A 22,165-nucleotide genomic window follows, 5' to 3' on the forward strand; every position below is an offset into this window, starting at 1 on the left:
GGGCCTGGCTAGCGGAGGGCTTCTGCGCATGCGCACCGGAGCAGCGCTAATGGCGGAGAGCGTGCGGTCGCCGTTCGATTACCGGGATCCCCCGACCCTCGACAGCGACGGGGACGGCAGCAAGCCTCCGCCACCGCGCGGGTGAGTCTCTTCCGCTAACGGAACCGATCGGGGCGTTTAATTCGGTGGGGAACGCTGGGATTCGCGTGCGTGCTAACGGCTAGCAGGTCCGGTTCTGTTGTCCTCGTGCCCACCGTGATGAGAGAACACCCGTGGCCGTTCTATCTCGTTCTCTGAGTTTGCGTGTGTCTTTACAGTGTGTGTGTGTTTACAGTGCGTGTTTTCCTTACTGCTTTACCGGGGAACCGTAACGCGGCCGCGACTCGAACTATTAGCAAAACACCGCGCGAGTGCGCGAAACCTGTGAGCGCGTGCATGTGTGCAGGCGACCGTTACAGCAGTTTGCCATGGTAACCGTAACGCAAAACATCGAGCGAATTTTTTTTTTACGACCGATGGCGATTCGTTTTGTGCTTCAATGTGTCCATTAATCGCTTTCTTTAACCCATTTTGATTGGCTTAGTTTTGCTTTTCATATCTAACTAAATTGTCAAACAGTTAACATATGCATTTTGTATACAACGATAGTAATAATTTACATTAGAATGTGTTTGTGTTATGTATATGATGTCTGATATATCTATATATATATATATATATATATATATATATATATATATATATATATACATACATACATACATACATACATACATACATGTGTGTATACATGCATGCACACACACACACACACATATATATTTATATTTATACATACATATATAAACACATACACACACACACACACACACACACACACACACACACACACACATATATATAACAGGTGAACTTTTTTTGTGATAATTAATTTTAACATTATTATTTACATGATTCTTTATTTATTATTAATTTTTTGTGTTTATTAAACTGTTATTGTCAGCACTGCATTGTTCTGCATGTAATGCTGTGTGTGTGTTTCGCAGGCGTGTGTGTGGCAGGAAGAGGAAGGGGACGCCGGTGAAAGTGTGTGAACGAGTCGCGTATGTGACGGAGGATGAAGAGGAGAGTCTGTCTGAACACAGTTACAGCCCAGGTACTATTTTATATACATAAATGCATACATACACACACAAACACACATACATACACACACACACATATATATATATGGGGGAAAATGTTTGCGCACTTTTAATCCCATTTCATGCATTTATATACCTTTAGGGACTATAATGATACAAAATCCAGGAAATAATTAAGTTGATTATTGATAAATTTTGCCAAAAAGAATATAGTAGGCTACTAAACTATGTATAAGAAAAAGATGTCTTACTTACTTTATTGTTTATTAGGGGCCGATCGCCAAGACTTTAGGCCAGGGGTGGGCAAACTACGGCCCGTTAGGCTGTTTAATCCGGCCCGCCGAGTATTTAAAAAAAAAAAAAAAAAAAATTCGATCTTATGAAAGTGTGAATACCACGAATTGTATTTGTAGTGCATAATATGTTTTCGCGTGCATATGATATGCACTTTATGGCGTGTAATAGGCACGCACTCCACACCCCTAATCCTAACCAAGGGGTTTACAGTGTGTAGCATGCACAAAAAAAAAAAAAAAAACTTTTTGGCATATAAATGGCACGAGAAATAAAATTTTTGGTATAGATATGCACTTTCATGAGATCGTGCTTCATAATCTGCTACTGGGCCGGCCCTCTGTCAAATTTTTAAAACCCAGTGTGGCCCTTGAGCCAAAAAGTTTGCCCACCCCTGCTTTAGAGAATCATTTTATAAAGTCAAAAATGTTCACCATTAATGTTTTGTGTGTAAATAAAATGTAAATAATGCGAGACTCAGTTTCCACTGTAATGTAGAAACAACATAGACAGTATATTTTAAATAATTGTTTAATGGCGTATTTTTATGAATGAAGGCCTGTATCACTGATATTAATATAGCTACTGATGTCTCCATGAAAATGATTTTTTACTTTTGAAAATTATAACAACTTAAACAATCCTCAAATAAACCCAAAAAGAAATGTAATATTTACCTGTGCCTTTCCTGTCTAACAGGTATGCGGATAAAAAATCATAACAAACGAATTTGTAGGTGGGGGGGGGGGGGACACGAATGTGTGTGTGTAATTGGTTTTCTAAACTGGTATTATCTAATTGTGTAGTTAAATTTACCAGCTGACAGATATTCAACATAATTCATGTGTGAGACAGTCTAACAGAAGGACGGGCTAAACCAGTCAAATTAGGGCTGAACGATACCTCGAATTTTCATCGTCATCGCGATATTAACTCGCGCGATGAACACATCGCAACACACAGCCTGACACGATGAATAATGCCTGGTTCAGATTACAAGATTTTTGTGTCTGTTACGATAGTTACGGTGTCAGATTACTCGATTTTGACTCCTAAAATCTTGTCGTGGACAAGAAACATGTCAGACTACACTTCCGACCAGTCATCGCCGTCACACGCACACATTCACTCGCAAACATTCACGCTCACTCACTCACTTCAATTACACTCACTCACTCACACACTCGCGCACACACACACACACTCACTGTCCCTCGCTCACTCACTCGCGCCCACACACACACTCGCTCACTGGCGCACACACATACTCACTGTTGCTAGCAACCTCGCTCACATACTCAACACGTAGTGGAGGACCGTTAAAAAAATTAAACATGCTAGTCTTTCTGTCGTGATGTCGTGAAGCATCGCAGATGCGACGTAGGTTGTCGCCCACATACGAGAAACGATCGAATCTTGCGTCCTGGGGCCCGTTGTCGTTTACGAATTCCCACAACACCCTACGTCAAACGGATCGTGCCAAAACCGCGCTAAAATTGTGAAATCTGAACCAGGGTGGTAATAAACGTTTGACCTAACACGCAAAGAACCTATTAAAGCACTAAGAGATGGGATATAGCTAACATTCACATTTGAATATTTATTGTAAGTCATATCGTCATCGCAATATTAAACAATGTTATCGCACATAGCAGCTTTTCCTCATATCGTGCAGCCCTAAGTCAAATATCAACTGAGTTCTGCTCATATTTCATTACCATTCTCTAAACTATAGCGAATAAACTGATAATGTGAGAAATGCTGAAGGAGTCTGGATACATTTTGTTTTGACTGTATATCATTCTCAAGCTTAAGCTTTAACAAACTTCCATTTTTAAAAGTATAATTTGATATGTTAAGCTGTACAGGGTTAATTTCCTCATGTTTTGTGTGTGATTGACGGTTTTAACCCTTTGTTGTTGTGTAAGGGGACGAGCCGTACGCAGAGGGAGCAGAAGATCGTCTTCCCCCGCCGGGGAGCCCGTACTTCATCACCGACCCGTCACAGCTCTGGTACTGATGCTCTCAACTCTTAAAGATGTTGTTTCAGGCTCTACTAGAACAGGTTTTCCTGCTGTAATGTTGATTATTCTCCTCATATTCTCCATTGTTGCGGCTCCTCTCTTCCCAGTCTGTCAGTAACGCTCTGTTTACTTCCTGTCTCTATGAAGCCCCTCCTTCTGAAAAGCACACTGTGCTCTGATTGGTCGGCTGGAGCAGTGTGTTGTGATTGGTCGAGCGCTTCGAGAGTGTTTTGGAGATGCCCCACCCCTTTCCATAACCGCCAGTTTAACACACTACTAACTAACTCAACCAGGCCCCGCCCCTTTATTCTGCGCATTAATTATTATAATGAGGAATATTGTGACGTGTTCGTTCCCGGAAGAAATTCAAGACTACAATGTTCAGAAACACTGACACTGATTTAGAGGAGAACTGCATTTTTCATGCTCAAACAGCAGCAGAAACAGCAGAATATGGCTCTTTAATGCGAGTTCGTATTGTGTGTGTGTGTGTGTGTGTGTGTGTGTGTGTGTAGTGTTCCTGAGCTCGGGGAAGAAGGAGCGAGTGGCGTTCGAGGTCCTGTGCTCTTCCACCCGCCGGCCAACTGCAGGATTAGAGAGGTGCATTGTGGGAATCAGGTCCGGCTTGTCGTCATAGCGATTCGAGACATTGCCAAAGGTGAGGAGATCACAGTGGACTACAGCCTGAACGACTGGGGAGAAAACGCCTTGGTGAGTCGGCTGAATACAGTTACATTATCAAACAATTAATCAGATGTTATTTTCCTATTGTTCAGTTAAATTAGAATTTATTAATTGTCACATGTTTAACTCCCACACAACCTTTATGTTTGAAAATCCCCGATGGGCCCGTGATGTTAAACGTTCCAGGTCCTGTTGAGACTCAGTGTGTGTGTGTGTGTTTCAGCACATTCTTCTGTGTTGTGTTTAATACAGGGGTTTCACAGCTCAGTGTCTCCACGCGGCTTTGAGTGTGGATTCAACCCAGAGGGAGACATCAAGAAGGTGAATCACACACACACTCACACACACTCACACTCTTGAGGAAAACATCTTCCCAAAAACACTTTCAGTGTTAGATTTTTAGATGATAGTGTCTCACTTCCAGCTCATTTCTGTCTCCGTGTCTGTAGGAGGAGGATCCCGGTTCCCTCCCTCTCTCTCTCAATGTTTCCGACTACCTCACTCCCTCATGGTCTCTGTCTCCCTCCTCCTCTCCGGCGTCCCACTCCGAACCCAGCGACTCCGACCGCGAGGATGAAGAAGAAGAAGAAGAAGAGGAAGACGACGATGACGACGACGACGATGAAGAGCTAGAGGAGCTGAGGGGCCGAATGATGAGGCGGCGCAAGAAAAGAAAAACCTCAGCCAGTGTGAAGAAAAAGACTCAGCCCCGCCCCCTTTCGTTCGCTAGCCCCGCCCCTTCATCCGCCTCCCCCTTCCAGCAGCCTCTAGCCCCGCCCACCACCAACATAAACAATAACATAAACATAAACATCGGGCACGGCGCGAGTCGCAGACACTGTCCGTACTGTGGACGCCACTTCCGCTCGCTCGCACGACACCTGGAGAAACACCACGATCAGCAGCCTGAGGTTCGAGCCGCCATGGAGCTATCGCTACTCCCCGCTAATGCTACGCCCACCGACTCCTTCCTCTCTCCCGCTCAACCCTCGTCTTCCTCGCTGGGAACGCCACTGTTTTCCCGAGAGCAAGAGCCTTTGTCTTCGCCATCTAAACCTGGAGCCGTCTCCTTCTCGCTCTCGGTGTCTCCGCCTCCGAATACCTCGAAGAAGACGAACGCGACGCCGATGCCCACTAGGAAGGGTGTTAGCAAGAGCGTTAGCAAGAGCGTTAGCAAGAGCGCTGTAACACACACGCCTCCACCTCCCGCCAGGAGGGGGCGCCCGCCGAAGAGAGAGAAGGAACTGCAGCAGAAGAAACAGGAGGAGATGGAGAAGACAAAAGAGGAGGCGCAGCCCACGCCTGGAAAAGAGGAGGAGGAGGAGGAGGAGAACGAGTTGCACGTGAAAGGAGACGGAGAAGAGAAGAACGGTGAAATGACGAGGTAAGTTTTTGTTTGAAACTTTTGTTGCTTATAACAGTTCGCTTGAAATCAAAACTGGAGTTGAATGGAAGCTTGTTTCCGCCACAAAATAAAAATGGTAATGACAATTTAGTCTTTTTATCTCAGAATTGTGTGATATAAGGGATCTGTGTTAGGCCCTCTATTATTCTCAATATATATGCTGCCACTTGGAAATATTATAAGGAAACATGGAATTAGTTTCCATTGTTATGCTGATGACACTCAAATCTATATTTCATCACGGCCAGATGAAAACGCTAAATTATCCAAATTGACAGAGTGTGTTAAAGATATAAAAGATTGGATGACGCATAATTTTCTTTTATTAAATCCAGACAAGACAGAGGTACTACTTATCGGTTCAAAAAACCACCCACAAAACCTCTCACAATACAACTTTAACATAGTAGGGTGTCCTGTTACTTCATCCTCTACAGTAAAAGACCTGGGTGATATATTAGACTGCAACCTGTCTTTTGAAAATCATATTTCATATGTTACAAGAACAGCCTTTTTCCACCTTAGAAACATTGCTAAGCTACGTAATATCCTATCAGTTTCTGACGCAGAAAAGTTAGTTCATGCATTCATGACCTCGAGACTAGATTACTGTAATGCGTTATTAGCCGGTTGTCCTGCATCCTCAATAAACAAGCTACAGTTAGTCCAAAATGCCGCCGCTAGAGTTCTAACTAGATCAAGAAAATATGATCATATAACACCGATTTTATCATCCCTACATTGGTTACCTATAAAGTCCCGTATTAATTACAAGGTATTGCTACTGACTTATAAAGCCCTAAACGGCTTAGCTCCAGTCTATTTAACGGATCTTCTATCGCCCTATAATCCATCGCGCTCTTTAAGGTCACTAAATTCGAGGCTTTTGGTCATACCTAGGATATCTAGGTCCACCAAAGGAGGGAGAGCATTTTCACATTTAGCACCAAAACTCTGGAATAGTCTTCCTGATACTGTTCGTTACTCAGACTCGCTCTCCCAGTTTAAAACTAGATTAAAGACGCATCTCTTCAGCCAGGCATTCATATAATACTTTTAATCCTACAGTTAAATCCGACCTCTAGTTCATAAACGCCAGAGGAGAACTGGCCCCCGACTGAGCCTGGGTTCTCCCAAGGTTTTTTTTTTTCTCCATTAGGTCACCTGATGGAGTTTTTCGGTTCCTTGCCACTGTTGCCTTTGGCTTGCTCAGTTGGGGATATTTGGGGATATTTAATTTAATTAATCAATCAACGATACTATTGATCAGCATTACCAAACGTAGACAAACATTGATGTATTGTTCTAATTTATTACTGTGAAGCTGCTTTGATACAACCTGTGTTGTGAAAAGCGCTATATAAATAAACTTGACTTGACTTGACTTGATATAAAGTTGCAATTGCGAGTAAAAAAGTCAGAATTGCGTGATATGAAGTTAAAATTGAGTTATAAAGTCAGAATTGCGTGATATAAAGTCAGAATTGTTAAGTGGCAATTGTGAGTTATAAATATAAAGTCAGAATTATGTGTTATAGAGTCAGAATTAAAGTCAGAATTGCGTGATATAAAGTCAGAATTGCGTGATATAAAGTCAGAATTGCGACATGTAGTCAGAATTGCGTGAAATAAAGTCAAAATTGTGATATAAAGTCAGAATTGCGTGATATAAAGTCAGAATTGCGTGATATATAGTCAGAATTGCGTGAAATAAAGTCAGAATTGCTTGATATATAGTCAGAATTGCGTGAAATAAAGTCAGAATTGCGTGATATAGTCAGAATTGCGTGATATATAGTCAGAATTGCGTGATATAGTCAGAATTGCGTGATATATAGTCAGAATTGTGTGATATAAAGTCAGAATTGCGTGATATAGTCAGAACTGCCTGATATAAAGTCAGAATTGCGTGATATAAAGTCAGAATTGCCTGATATAAAGTCAGAATTGCGTGATATAAAGTCAGAACTGCCTGATATAAAGTCAGAATTGCGTGAAATAAAGTCAGAATTGCGTGATATAGTCAGAATTGTCGGATATAAAGTCAGAATTGCGTGATATATAGTCAGAATTGCGTGAAATAAAGTCAGAATTGCGTGATATATAGTCAGAATTGCGTGATATAAAGTCAGAATTGCGTGATATAGTCAGAACTGCCTGATATAAAGTCAGAATTGCGTGAAATAAAGTCAAAATTGCGTGAAATAAAGTCAGAATTGCGTGATATATAGTCAGAATTGCGTGATATAGTCAGAATTGCGTGATATATAGTCAGAATTGCGTGATATAAGTCAGAATTGCGTGATATAGTCAGAACTGCCTGATATAAAGTCAGAATTGCCTGATATAAAGTCAAAATTGCGTGAAATAAAGTCAGAATTGCGTGATATATAGTCAGAATTGCGTGATATAGTCAGAATTGCGTGATATAAAGTCAGAATTGCCTGATATAAAGTCAGAATTGCGTGATATAAAGTCAGAATTGCCTGATATAAAGTCAGAATTGCGTGATATATAGTCAGAATTGCGTGATATATAGTCAGAATTGCCTGATATAAAGTCAGAATTGCCTGACATAAAGTCAGAATTGCGTGAAATAAAGTCAGAATTGCGTGATATATAGTCAGAATTGCGTGATATAAAGTCAGAATTGCCTGATATAAAGTCAGAATTGCGTGATATATCAGTCAGAATTGCATGATATAGTCAGAATTGCGTGATATATAGTCAGAATTGCCTGATATAAAGTCAGAATTGCCTGATATAAAGTCAGAATTGCGTGATATATCAGTCAGAATTGCGTGATATAGTCAGAATTGCGTGATATAAAGTCAGAATTGTTATTAAGTGGCAATTGTGAGTTATAAAGTCAGAATTATGTGTTATAGAGTCAGAATTAAAGTCAGAATTGCGTGATATAAAGTCAGAATTGCATGATATAAAGTCAGAATTGCGTCATGTAGTCAGAATTGCGTGAAAAAGTCAAAATTGTGTGATATAAAGTCAGAATTGCGTGATATAAAGTCAGAATTGCGTGCTATAAAGTCAGAATTGCGTCATATCAGAATTGCGTGAAATAAAGTCAGAATTGCGTGATATAGTCAGAATTGTCGAATATAAAGTCAGAATTGCGTGAAATAGTCAAAATTGCGTGATATAAAGTCAGAATTGCGTGAAATAGTCAGAATTGCGTGATATAAAGTCAGAATTTCCTGATATAAAGTCAGAATTTCCTGATATAAAGTCAGAATTGCGTGATATAAAGTCAGAATTGCGTGATATAGTCAGAACTGCCTGATATAAAGTCAGAATTGCCTGATATAAAGTCAAAATTGCGTGAAATAAAGTCAGAATTGCGTGATATATAGTCAGAATTGCGTGATATATTGTCAGAATTGCCTGATATAAAGTCAGAATTGAATGAAATAAAGTCAGAATTGCGTGATATATAGTCAGAATTGCGTGATATAGTCAGAATTGCGTGATATAGTCAGAATTGCCTGATATAGCCTAAAGTCAGAATTGCCTGATATAAAGTCAGAATTGCCTCATATAAAGTCAAAATTGCGTGAAATAAAGTCATAATTGCGTGATATATAGTCAGAATTGCGTGATATAAAGTCAGAATTTCCTGATATAAAGTCAGAATTGCGTGATATAAAGTCAGAATTGCGTGATATAGTCAGAACTGCCTGATATAAAGTCAGAATTGCGTGATATATAGTCAGAATTGCGTGATATATAGTCAGAATTGCGTGATATAAAGTCAGAATTGCGTGATATATAGTCAGAATTGCGTGATATATAGTCAGAATTGTCGGATATAAAGTCAGAATTGCGTGATATATAGTCAGAATTGCGTGAAATAAAGTCAGAATTGTGTGATATATAGTCAGATTTGCGTGATATAAAGTCAGAATTGCGTGATAGTCAGAATTGCGTGATATAAAGTCAGAATTTCCTGATATAAAGTCAGAATTGCCTGATATAAAGTCAGAATTGCCTGATATATAGTCAGAATTGCCTGATATAAAGTCAGAATTGCGTGAAATAAAGTCAGAATTGCGTGATATATAGTCAGAATTGCGTGATATAGTCAGAATTGCGTGATATAGTCAGAATAGCGTGATATAGTCAGAATTGCCTGATATAGCCTAAAGTCAGAATTGCCTGATATAAAGTCAAAATTGCGTGAAATAAAGTCAGAATTGCGTGATATATAGTCAGAATTGCGTGATATAAAGTCAGAATTGCGTGATATATAGTCAGAATTGCCTGATATAAAGTCAGAATTGCGTGATATAAAGTCAGAATTGCGTGATATATAGTCAGAATTGCGTGATATAAAGTCAGAATTGCGTGATATATAGTCAGAATTGCGTGATATATAGTCAGAATTGCGTGATATAAAGTCAGAATAGCGTGATATATAGTCAGAATTGCGTGAAATATAGTCAGAATTGCGTGATATATAGTCAGAATTGCGTGATATAAAGTCAGAATTGCGGGATATAGTCAGAACTGCCTGATATATAGTCAGAATTGCATGATATATAGTCAGAATTGCGTGATATAAAGTCAGAATTGCCTGATATAAAGTCAGAATTGCGTGAAATAAAGTCCGAATTGCGTGATATAGTCAGAATTGTCGGATATAAAGTCAGAATTGCGTGATATATAGTCAGAATTGCGTGATATAAAGTCAGAATTGCGTGATATAGTCAGAACTGCCTGATATAAAGTCAGAATTGCGTGAAATAAAGTCAAAATTGCGTGAAATAAAGTCAGAATTGCGTGATATATAGTCAGAATTGCGTGATATAGTCAGAATTGCGTGATATATAGTCAGAATTGCGTGATATAAGTCAGAATTGCGTGATATAGTCAGAACTGCCTGATATAAAGTCAGAATTGCCTGATATAAAGTCAAAATTGCGTGAAATAAAGTCAGAATTGCGTGATATATAGTCAGAATTGCGTGATATAGTCAGAATTGCGTGATATAAAGTCAGAATTGCCTGATATAAAGTCAGAATTGCGTGATATAAAGTCAGAATTGCCTGATATAAAGTCAGAATTGCGTGATATATAGTCAGAATTGCCTGATATAAAGTCAGAATTGCCTGACATAAAGTCAGAATTGCGTGAAATAAAGTCAGAATTGCGTGATATATAGTCAGAATTGCGTGATATAAAGTCAGAATTGCCTGATATAAAGTCAGAATTGCGTGATATATCAGTCAGAATTGCATGATATAGTCAGAATTGCGTGATATAAAGTCAGAATTGCCTGATATAAAGTCAGAATTGCCTGATATAAAGTCAGAATTGCGTGATATATCAGTCAGAATTGCGTGATATAGTCAGAATTGCGTGATATAAAGTCAGAATTGTTATTAAGTGGCAATTGTGAGTTATAAAGTCAGAATTATGTGTTATAGAGTCAGAATTAAAGTCAGAATTGCGTGATATAAAGTCAGAATTGCATGATATAAAGTCAGAATTGCGTCATGTAGTCAGAATTGCGTGAAAAAGTCAAAATTGTGTGATATAAAGTCAGAATTGCGTGATATAAAGTCAGAATTGCGTGCTATAAAGTCAGAATTGCGTGATATCAGAATTGCGTGAAATAAAGTCAGAATTGCGTGATATAGTCAGAATTGTCGGATATAAAGTCAGAATTGCGTGAAATAGTCAAAATTGCGTGATATAAAGTCAGAATTGCGTGAAATAGTCAGAACTGCCTGATATAAAGTCAGAATTTCCTGATATAAAGTCAGAATTGCGTGATATAAAGTCAGAATTGCGTGATATAGTCAGAACTGCCTGATATAAAGTCAGAATTGCCTGATATAAAGTCAAAATTGCGTGAAATAAAGTCAGAATTGCGTGATATATAGTCAGAATTGCGTGATATATAGTCAGAATTGCCTGATATAAAGTCAGAATTGAATGAAATAAAGTCAGAATTGCGTGATATATAGTCAGAATTGCGTGATATAGTCAGAATTGTGTGATATAGTCAGAATTGCCTGATATAGCCTAAAGTCAGAATTGCCTGATATAAAGTCAGAATTGCCTCATATAAAGTCAAAATTGCGTGAAATAAAGTCATAATTGCGTGATATATAGTCAGAATTGCGTGATATAAAGTCAGAATTTCCTGATATAAAGTCAGAATTGCGTGATATAAAGTCAGAATTGCGTGATATAGTCAGAACTGCCTGATATAAAGTCAGAATTGCGTGATATATAGTCAGAATTGCGTGATATATAGTCAGAATTGCGTGATATAAAGTCAGAATTGCGTGATATATAGTCAGAATTGCGTGATATATAGTCAGAATTGTCGGATATAAAGTCAGAATTGCGTGAAATAAAGTCAGAATTGTGTGATATATAGTCAGATTTGCGTGATATAAAGTCAGAATTGCGTGATAGTCAGAATTGCGTGATATAAAGTCAGAATTTCCTGATATAAAGTCAGAATTGCCTGATATAAAGTCAGAATTGCGTGATATATAGTCAGAATTGCCTGATATAAAGTCAGAATTGCGTGAAATAAAGTCAGAATTGCGTGATATATAGTCAGAATTGCGTGATATAGTCAGAATTGCGTGATATAGTCAGAATAGCGTGATATAGTCAGAATTGCCTGATATAGCCTAAAGTCAGAATTGCCTGATATAAAGTCAGAATTGCCTGATATAAAGTCAAAATTGCGTGAAATAAAGTCAGAATTGCGTGATATATAGTCAGAATTGCGTGATATAAAGTCAGAATTGCGTGATATATAGTCAGAATTGCCTGATATAAAGTCAGAATTGCGTGATATAAAGTCAGAATTGCGTGATATATAGTCAGAATTGCGTGATGTAAAGTCAGAATTGCGTTATATATAGTCAGAATTGCGTGATATATAGTCAGAATTGCGTGATATAAAGTCAGAATAGCGTGATATATAGTCAGAATTGCGTGAAATATAGTCAGAATTGCGTGATATATAGTCAGAATTGCGTGATATAAAGTCAGAATTGCGGGATATAGTCAGAACTGCCTGATATATAGTCAGAATTGCATGATATATAGTCAGAATTGCGTGATATAAAGTCAGAATTGCCTGATATAAAGTCAGAATTGCGTGATATAGTCAGAATTGCGTGATATAGTCAGAACTGCCTGATATAAAGTCAGAATTGCGTGAAATAAAGTCAGAATTGCGTGATATATAGTCAGAATTGCGTGATATAGTCAGAATTGCCTGATATAAAGTCAGAATTGCCTGATATAAAGTCAGAATTGCGTGAAATAAAGTCAGAATTGCGTGATATATAGTCAGAATTGCGTGATATAGTCAGAATTGCGTGATATAAAGTCAGAATTGCCTGATATAAAGTCAGAATTGCGTGATATAAAGTCAGAAGTGCCTGATATAAAGTCAGAATTGCCTGACATAAAGTCAGAATTGCGTGAAATAAAGTCAGAATTGCGTGATATATAGTCAGAATTGCGTGATATAAAGTCAGAATTGCCTGATATAAAGTCAGAATTGCGTGATATATCAGTCAGAATTGCATGATATAGTCAGAATTGCGTGATATAAAGTCAGAATTGCCTGATATAAAGTCAGAATTGCCTGATATAAAGTCAGAATTGCGTGATATATCAGTCAGAATTGCGTGATATAGTCAGAATTGCGTGATATAAAGTCAGAATTGTTATTAAGTGGCAATTGTGAGTTATAAAGTCAGAATTATGTGTTATAGAGTCAGAATTAAAGTCAGAATTGCGTGATATAAAGTCAGAATTGCGTGATATATAGTCAGAATTGCCTGATATAAAGTCAGAATTGCCTGATATAAAGTCAGAATTGCGTGAAATAAAGTCAGAATTGCGTGATATATAGTCAGAATTGCGTGATATAGTCAGAATTGCGTGATATAGTCAGAATTGCCTGATATAGCCTAAAGTCAGAATTGCCTGATATAAAGTCAAAATTGCGTGAAATAAAGTCAGAATTGCGTGATATATAGTCAGAATTGCGTGATATAAAGTCAGAATTTCCTGATATAAAGTCAGAATTGCGTGATATAAAGTCAGAATTGCGTGATATAGTCAGAACTGCCTGATATAAAGTCAGAATTGCGTGATATATAGTCAGAATTGCGTGATATATAGTCAGAATTGCGTGATATAAAGTCAGAATTGCGTGATATATAGTCAGAATTGCGTGATATATTGTCAGAATTGCATGAAATAAAGTCAGAATTGCGTGATATATAGTCAGAATTGCGTGATATAAAGTCAGAATTGCGTGATATAGTCTTAATTGCGTGATATAAAGTCAGAATTTCCTGATATAAAGTCAGAATTGCCTGATATAGGCCTAAAGTCAGAATTGCGTGATATATAGTCATAATTGCCTGATATAAAGTCAGAATTGCCTGATATAAAGTCAGAATTGCGTGATATAAAGTCAGAATTGCGTGATATAAAGTCAGAATTGCGTAATATAAAGTCAGAATTGCGTGATATAAAGCAAAAATTACATGATATTAAGCAAAAATTGCGTGATATAAAGTCAGAATTGCCTGATATAGGCTATGCAGAATTGCGTGATAAAGCCAAAATTGCATGATATTGGCCTAAAGTCAGGATTGCGTGATATATAGTCAGAATTGTATGATATAAAGTCAGAATTGCCTGTTATAAAGTTGCAATTGTTTTATAAAGTCAGAATTGCCTGATATAAAGTCAAAATTGCGTTATAAATTCAGAATTGCGTGATATATAGTCAAAATTGCCTGATATAGTCAGAATTGCGTGATATAAAGTCAGAATTCCGTGATATAAAGTCAGAATTGCGTGATATATAGTCAGAATTGCCTGATATAAAGTCAGAATTGCGTGATATAAAGTCAGAATTGCGTGATATATAGTCAGAATTGCGTGATATATAGTCAGAATTGCGTGATATATAGTCAGAATTGCGTGATATAAAGTCAGAATTGCGTGATATATACTCAGAATTGCGTGAAATAAAGTCAGAATTGCGTGATATATAGTCAGAATTGCGTGATATAAAGTCAGAATTGCGTGATATAGTCAGAATTGCGTGATATAAAGTCAGAATTTCCTGATATAAAGTCAGAATTGCGTGATATAAAGTCAGAATTGCGTGATATAGGCCTAGTCAGAACTGCCTGATATAAAGTCAGAATTGCATGATATATAGTCAGAATTGCGTGATATAAAGTCAGAATTGCGTGATATAAAGTCAGAATTGCGTGATATATAGTCAGAATTGCCTGATATAAAGTCAGAATTGCGTGAAATAAAGTCAGAATTGCGTGATATATAGTCAGAATTGCGTGATATAGTCAGAATTGCGTGATATAGTCAGAATTGCCTGATATAGTCAGAATTGCCTGATATAGCCTAAAGTCAGAATTGCCTGATATAAAGTCAGAATTGCCTGATATAAAGTCAAAATTGCGTGAAATAAAGTCAGAATTGCGTGATATATAGTCAGAATTGCGTGATATAAAGTCAGAATTTCCTGATTTAAAGTCAGAATTGCGTGATATAAAGTCAGAATTGCATGATGTAGTCAGAACTGCCTGATATAAAGTCAGAATTGCGTGATATATAGTCAGAATTGCGTGATATAAAGTCAGAATTGCGTGATATATAGTCAGAAGAATTGCGTGATATATAGTCAGAATTGTCGGATATAAAGTCAGAATTGCGTGATATAAAGTCAGAATTGTGTGAAATAAAGTCAGAATTGCATGATATATAGTCAGAATTGCGTGATATAAAGTCAGAATTGCGTGATATAGTCAGAATTGCGTGATATAAAGTCAGAATTTCCTGATATAAAGTCAGAATTGCTTGATATAAAGTCAGAATTGCGTGATATATAGTCATAATTGCCTGATATAAAGTCAGAATTGCCTGATATAAAGTCAGAATTGCGTGATATAAAGTCAGAATTGCGTGATATAAAGCAAAAATTACATGATATAAAGCAAAAATTGTGTGATATAAAGTCAGAATAGCCTGATATAGGCTATGCAGAATTGCGTGATAAAGCCAAAATTGCATGATATAGGCCTAAAGTCAGGATTGCGTGATATATAGTCAGAATTGTATGATATAAAGTCAGAATTGCCTGTTATAAAGTTGCAATTGTTTTATAAAGTCAGAATTGCCTGATATAAAGTCAAAATTGCGTTATAAATTCAGAATTGCGTGATATATAGTCAAAATTGCCTGATATATCTAGTCAGAATTGCCTGATATAAAGTCAGAATTGCGTGATATAAAGTCAGAATTGCGTGATATAAAGCAAAAATTACATGATATAAAGCGAAAATTGCGTGATATAAAGTCAGAATTGCCTGATATAGGCTAGTCAGAATTGCGTGATAAAGCCAAAATTGCATGATATAGGCCTAAAGTCAGGATTGCGTGATATATAGTCAGAATTGCGTGATATAAAGTCACAATTGCGTGTTTTAAAGTCAGAATTGTGTGATATGAAGTCAGAATTGCCTGATATAGTCAGAATTAAAGTCAGAATTGCGTGATATATAGTCACAATGGCGTGATATAAAGTCAAAATTGCGTGATATAAAGTCAGAATTGCCTGATATAAATTCAGAATTGTCTGATATAGTCAAAATTGCATGATATAAAGTCAGAATTGCCTGTTATAAAGTTGCAATTGTTTTCTAAAGTCAGAATTGCGTGATATAGGCCTAAAGCGCATAGGCCTAAACGCAATTCTGGCAACCAGTCACCTAAAGCTTTAATCAAGAGATGTTCAGAAGCGTCAAGTTCATAAGTGACTAGGAGAACAGCAGTATGAAAACCGAACAGCAGCTACTGTTAGTGTTGACAAAGTAGTGTAAATTATACACACCTTGTACTGCTCCATTATTTTACATAGCTCGGTGAACACAGACACACCGCGCTCCCTCTCAGTGCGTGTGCACGCGCGCGTCTTTTGCATCAGTAAAATGCGATCGGTTAATTTGAGTGACAAGTTTTAATCACGCATTGAATCGAAGCAAGCTTTTATCAGCTATTTCAGTGGCCAATTGTTTGGAGTTAAAAATATATAACTTGCGCTGCATATTTAGTCATTTTTGCCTCTCAGATACAGGATTATACATTTGCTTTAACAAGCAGGTTGTTTATTACCATGGCAACCGCTCGCGTGTCATGCTGAATGCGGGTTTCATGTTTAAAAAGTAACTATACATAATAGACAGAAAGATGCAGACAACTATACATTACTTAAGTTTATTTTTATTCGTTACGATATTAATCAACTGTTGTTTTCAAGTAAGCTTCATGCATTCCCCGTTGCGAACGCGCACTCCTCTATACTGTAGCCTACGGGTGCTGCACTGCTCTAGTTGACTGCTGCGCCTTTCTCCTCGAAAATATCACGTTAACAACAACCCTTTAGAAAACGTAATTCCTTTGTGGATCCTCTTGATCTGCTTTCTCGATGTTTCTTTGACAAATCTCAGTGTCTCAGTCTCACGCACGCTGCACGTGAGTTAACCACACCCACTTATTTACATGTCACGGTATCACCGAATGAAAAAATCTGTTACGGTTGACATTTTCTACCGCGGTAACGATATATACCATCATACCGCCCAGCCCTAGTCAGAATTGCCTGATATAGTCAATATATATAGTCAAAATTGCCTGATATATCTAGTCAGAATTGCCTGATATAAAGTCAGAATTGCGTGATATAAAGTCAGAATTGCCTGATATAAAGTCAGAATTGCGTGATATAAAGTCAGAATTTCCTGAAATAAAGTCAGAATTGCCTGATATAAAGTCAGAATTGCCTGATATAAAGTCGCAATTGTGTGATATAAAGTCAGAATTGCCTGATATAAAGTCAGAATTAGGGATGGCGAAAACAAAAAATTTTCTTGACCGACCACCGAGCCTCATTAGCCGGTTGAAACCGGTTAACCGATTAGTTTAAAATATGCTAGTAGGGCTGTGCGCATGAGCAATAGTCACATCGCCGGAACATGCGATGTGAAGGGTAGTAGCACCCATGGTGTATTAAGAGAATGATGATTTCGTACAAAAATTAAAGTCAAAATCAGCTATTTGGGACTATTTCGTCTACAAAAAGGAGGATGTTGACCAAAAAGAGGTACTTTGACTGGAGTGTTATAAAGTTGTGGATGGTTGTCTTTTTTAAACAAGTCTTTTGTCTTTTATTTTTCGTGTTCGCATTTATGAGGAAAAAAACTATTTTACGTGACAGTTCTCCATTACGGACGCGACCGATCAAAGCGGCACTAAAAGACTGCTTTAAAACTTTCACAGAGACCTCAAACAGAAAGCACAAAGCCTTTCTTTAAAACGAATTTCGTTTTGTATTAATTGTATCTTAATTTTAATCAGTGTTTCATTATCCAATTTTCTAAAATAAAAAGTAAATAGCAGATAGCTATGCACGACACACGGAGGCGCCAGCGCCTGAACTGGAGCTAACGTTAAGCTATCATCCATGAACCGAAACTCAACGTATAAGGTAGCCTATACTCGCCTCACACACCTAAAAAAAAAATAGAAATAGATCTATTATCTACAGAAATCTCTACTTTTAAACAGAACCATTCAAAACAAAATAAAACGATTTAATCCGTAAATGTGTATTTCTCTCCGGCGCGTTCATTACTGCGAAGATCGCGAGTCAGACTTCACCTTTGCAGCCGACACAGAAAACACTTGTTTATTAATAGACAATTAAAATGTCTCATCGCAATATTTTACATATTCATTCATTCATCATTACTTTTGCTGGTTCTTTGTGACAGCTTTTAGGTGCCGTTTACATGAACGCGTCACTGCATCAGCACCGAAAACAGAGAGAGAGAGAGAGATTTTTATTTACTTATTTTGAGGAAATAATGAACAAAAAAACATCTGTTAAGAGCGCCGCCAAGTTGGATTGCGTAGAACGTTCACCGAATTCTGACAGAAATATGTTCTAATTTTGGAATAAAATATTAAGTGACCTTTTTGTCACTTGTAATGAAGCTTGCTTATTAGTGAAATTATTAATATGGAATGGTAATTATTGACTTTAGTATATTGATCATGGCTCGCAATACATATCGTTGGGAAAAAAATAGCCTATCGCAATGTAATTTTTCCCCAATATCGTAATATTTTCCTAATATTGTGCAATATCGTGATTGCAATTTCGCAACTCTGTCGCATCTTGGATCTCTCTGCCGCTCTGCCTCCCGCTTTGGCTACCTTTCTCACCCGAAGCTTGCGGGTGTCGCGTTTTCAGGTGATACATCATATGATGTGTTACTACTGTATTTAAGCACTGTCTGTATCACACAAGTTGCAACTTACATCTGTGTCATTCTTTTTTGGTGAAATGGTCTCACACACTTCTTTGCACGCTTCATCCTGTCGTCTGCCCTGGCTCTAACCTCGAGTGTTTTAGCCTGTTGCCTTTACTTTTCGCAAACCTTGTGAGGGCGCGAACCCAAACGCTGTGACCTTGCGCCAAATGTTTTTATTGGTTTATTAAGTACAAACAGGCGAGTTATGAAAAATTGAGTGTGAGGGATTTGTTCACTTCACACAAAAAGAAATTGGAATGAGATGGCTAACTGTAGTAGCGTTTAGTCCACTGTCTATATTAACCTAATTTAGAGATGACTTTTTTTTTTTTAACCGACTACCGACAATTTTGACCGGTTAACGTTGATACGGTCAACCATCGGTCAAACGGTCATCGGTTAACATCCCTAGTCAGAATTGTGTGATATAAAGTCAGAATTGCCTGATATAAAGTCAGAATTGCCTGATATAAAGTCAGAATTGCCTGATATAAAGTCAGAATTGCGTGATATAAAGTCAGAATTGCGTGATATAGTCAGAATTGCCTGATATAAAGTCAGAATTGCCTGATATAAAGTCAGAATTGCCTGATATAGTCAGAATTAAAGTCAGAATTGCGTGATATAAAGTTAGAATTGCGTGATATAAAGTCAGAATTGCTTGATATAAAGTCAGAATTGCCTGATATAAAGTCAGAATTGCCTGATATAAAGTCAGAATTGCCTGATATAGTCAGAATTAAAGTCAGAATTGCGTGATATATAGTTATAATTGCGTGATATAGGCTTGGCTAAAGTCAAAATTGCGTGATAAAAAGTCATAATTGCATGATAGTCATAATTGCATGATATAAAGTCATAATTGCATGATATAAAATCAGAAATCTGTGATATATAGTCATAATTGCGTGATATAAAGTCATTATTGCGTGATATAAAGTCATAATTGCGTTATATAAAGTCATAATTGCGTGATATATAGTAATAATTGCGCGATATAAAGTCAGAATTGCGTGATATAAAGCTGCAATTGTGTGATATAAAGTCAGAATTGTGTGATATAAAGTCAGAATTGCCTGATATAGTCAGAATTGCCTGATATAAAGTCGCAATTGCGTTATAAAGTCAAAAATGTGTTATAAATTCAGAATTGCGTGATATAAAGTCAGAATTGCCTGATTTAAAGTCGCAATTGCGTGATATAAAGTCAGAATTGCTTGATAAAGTCAGAATTGCGTGATGTAAAGTCAGAATTGCGTGATATATAGTCAGAATTGCGTGATATAAAGTCAGAATCGCAAAGTCAGAATTGCTGATATAAAGTCAGAATAGCGTGATAGAAAGCCGCAATTGCGTGATATAAAGTCAGAATTCACTGATGTAAAGTCAGAATTGCCTGATATAGACAGAATTAAAGTCAGAATTGCGTGATATAGGCTAAAGTCAAAATTGCGTGATAAAAAGTCAGAATTGCGTGATATTTAGTCTAGTCATAATTGCATGATATAAAATCAGAAATCCGTGATATAGCCTATAGTCATAATTGCGTGATATATAGTCATAATTGCGTGATATAAAGTCATAATTGCGTGATATAAAGTCAAAATTGCATGATAAAAAGTCAGAAATCCGTGATATATAGTCATAATTGCGTGATATATAGTCATAATTGCGTGATATAAAGTCAGAATTGCGTGATATATAGCCTAGTCATAATTGCGTGATATAAAGTCATAATTGCCTGATATAAAGCCGCAATTGCGTGATATAAAGTCAGAATTCCCTGAGGTAAAGTCAGAATTGCCTGATATAGGCTAGTCAGAATTAAAGTCAGAATTGCCTGATATAAAGTCAGAATTGCGTGATATAAAGTCGCAATTGCGTGATATAGCCTAAAGTCAGAATTGCTTGATAAAGCCAAATTGCGTGATGTAAAGTCAGAATTGCGTGATATATAGTCAGAATTGCGTGATATAAAGTCAGAATTGCCTGATATGAAGTCAGAATTGCGTGATATAAAGCCGCAATTGCGTGATATAAAGTCAGAATTGCCTGATATAAAGTCAGAATTCCCTGATGTAAAGTCAGAATTGCCTGATATAGTCAGAATTAAAGTCAGAATTGCGTGATATATAGTTATAATTGCGTGATATAGGCTAAAGTCAAAATTACGTGATATAAAGTCATAATTGCATGATATGAAGTCAAAATTGCGTGATTAAAAAGTCATAATTGCGTGATATATAGCCTAGTCATAATTGCATGATATAAAGTCAGAAATCCGTGATATAGGCTATAGTCATAATTGCGTGATATATAGTCATAATTGCGTGATATAAAGTCAAAATTGCATGATAAAAAGTCAGAAATCCGTGATATATAGTCATAATTGCGTGATATATAGTCATAATTGCGTGATATAAAGTCAGAATTGCGTGATATATAGCCTAGTCATAATTGCGTGATATAAAGTCATAATTGCCTGATATAAAGCCGCAATTGCGTGATATAAAGTCAGAATTCCCTGAGGTAAAGTCAGAATTGCCTGATATAGGCTAGTCAGAATTAAAGTCAGAATTGCCTGATATAAAGTCAGAATTGCGTGATATAAAGTCGCAATTGCGTGATATAGCCTAAAGTCAGAATTGCTTGATAAAGCCAAATTGCGTGATGTAAAGTCAGAATTGCGTGATATATAGTCAGAATTGCGTGATATAAAGTCAGAATTGCCTGATATGAAGTCAGAATTGCGTGATATAAAGCCGCAATTGCGTGATATAAAGTCAGAATTGCCTGATATAAAGTCAGAATTCCCTGATGTAAAGTCAGAATTGCCTGATATAGTCAGAATTAAAGTCAGAATTGCGTGATATATAGTTATAATTGCGTGATATAGGCTAAAGTCAAAATTACGTGATATAAAGTCATAATTGCATGATATGAAGTCAAAATTGCGTGATTAAAAAGTCATAATTGCGTGATATATAGCCTAGTCATAATTGCATGATATAAAGTCAGAAATCCGTGATATAGGCTATAGTCATAATTGCGTGATATATAGTCATAATTGCGTGATATAAAGTCAGAATTGCGTGATATAGTCATAATTGCGTGATATAAAGTCAAAATTGCATGATAAAAAGTCAGAAATACGTGATATATAGTCATAATTGCGTGATATATAGTCAGAATTGCGTGATATAT

The 22,165-nt window shown here is 37.0% G+C and overlaps 1 protein-coding gene across 1 annotated transcript in view; it reads left to right on the forward strand.

The window, feature by feature from the left end:
* The window catches only part of LOC308686867 (uncharacterized protein), a 32,294-nt gene continuing 10,129 nt past the window's right edge, over positions 1 to 22,165 (forward strand). The window contains exons 1-6 of the mRNA XM_081358935.1: positions 1 to 141; positions 1,047 to 1,156; positions 3,368 to 3,452; positions 3,979 to 4,174; positions 4,400 to 4,468; positions 4,597 to 5,531. Of these exons, the coding sequence (XP_081215061.1) occupies positions 29 to 141; positions 1,047 to 1,156; positions 3,368 to 3,452; positions 3,979 to 4,174; positions 4,400 to 4,468; positions 4,597 to 5,531 (1,508 nt within the window). The 5' untranslated portion in view covers positions 1 to 28. The remainder of the gene's footprint in view (positions 142 to 1,046; positions 1,157 to 3,367; positions 3,453 to 3,978; positions 4,175 to 4,399; positions 4,469 to 4,596; positions 5,532 to 22,165) is intronic.

Source organism: Scardinius erythrophthalmus (assembly GCF_964197995.2).
Source record: "Scardinius erythrophthalmus genome assembly, chromosome: 2".
NCBI classification, from domain to species: Eukaryota; Metazoa; Chordata; class Actinopteri; order Cypriniformes; family Leuciscidae; genus Scardinius; species Scardinius erythrophthalmus.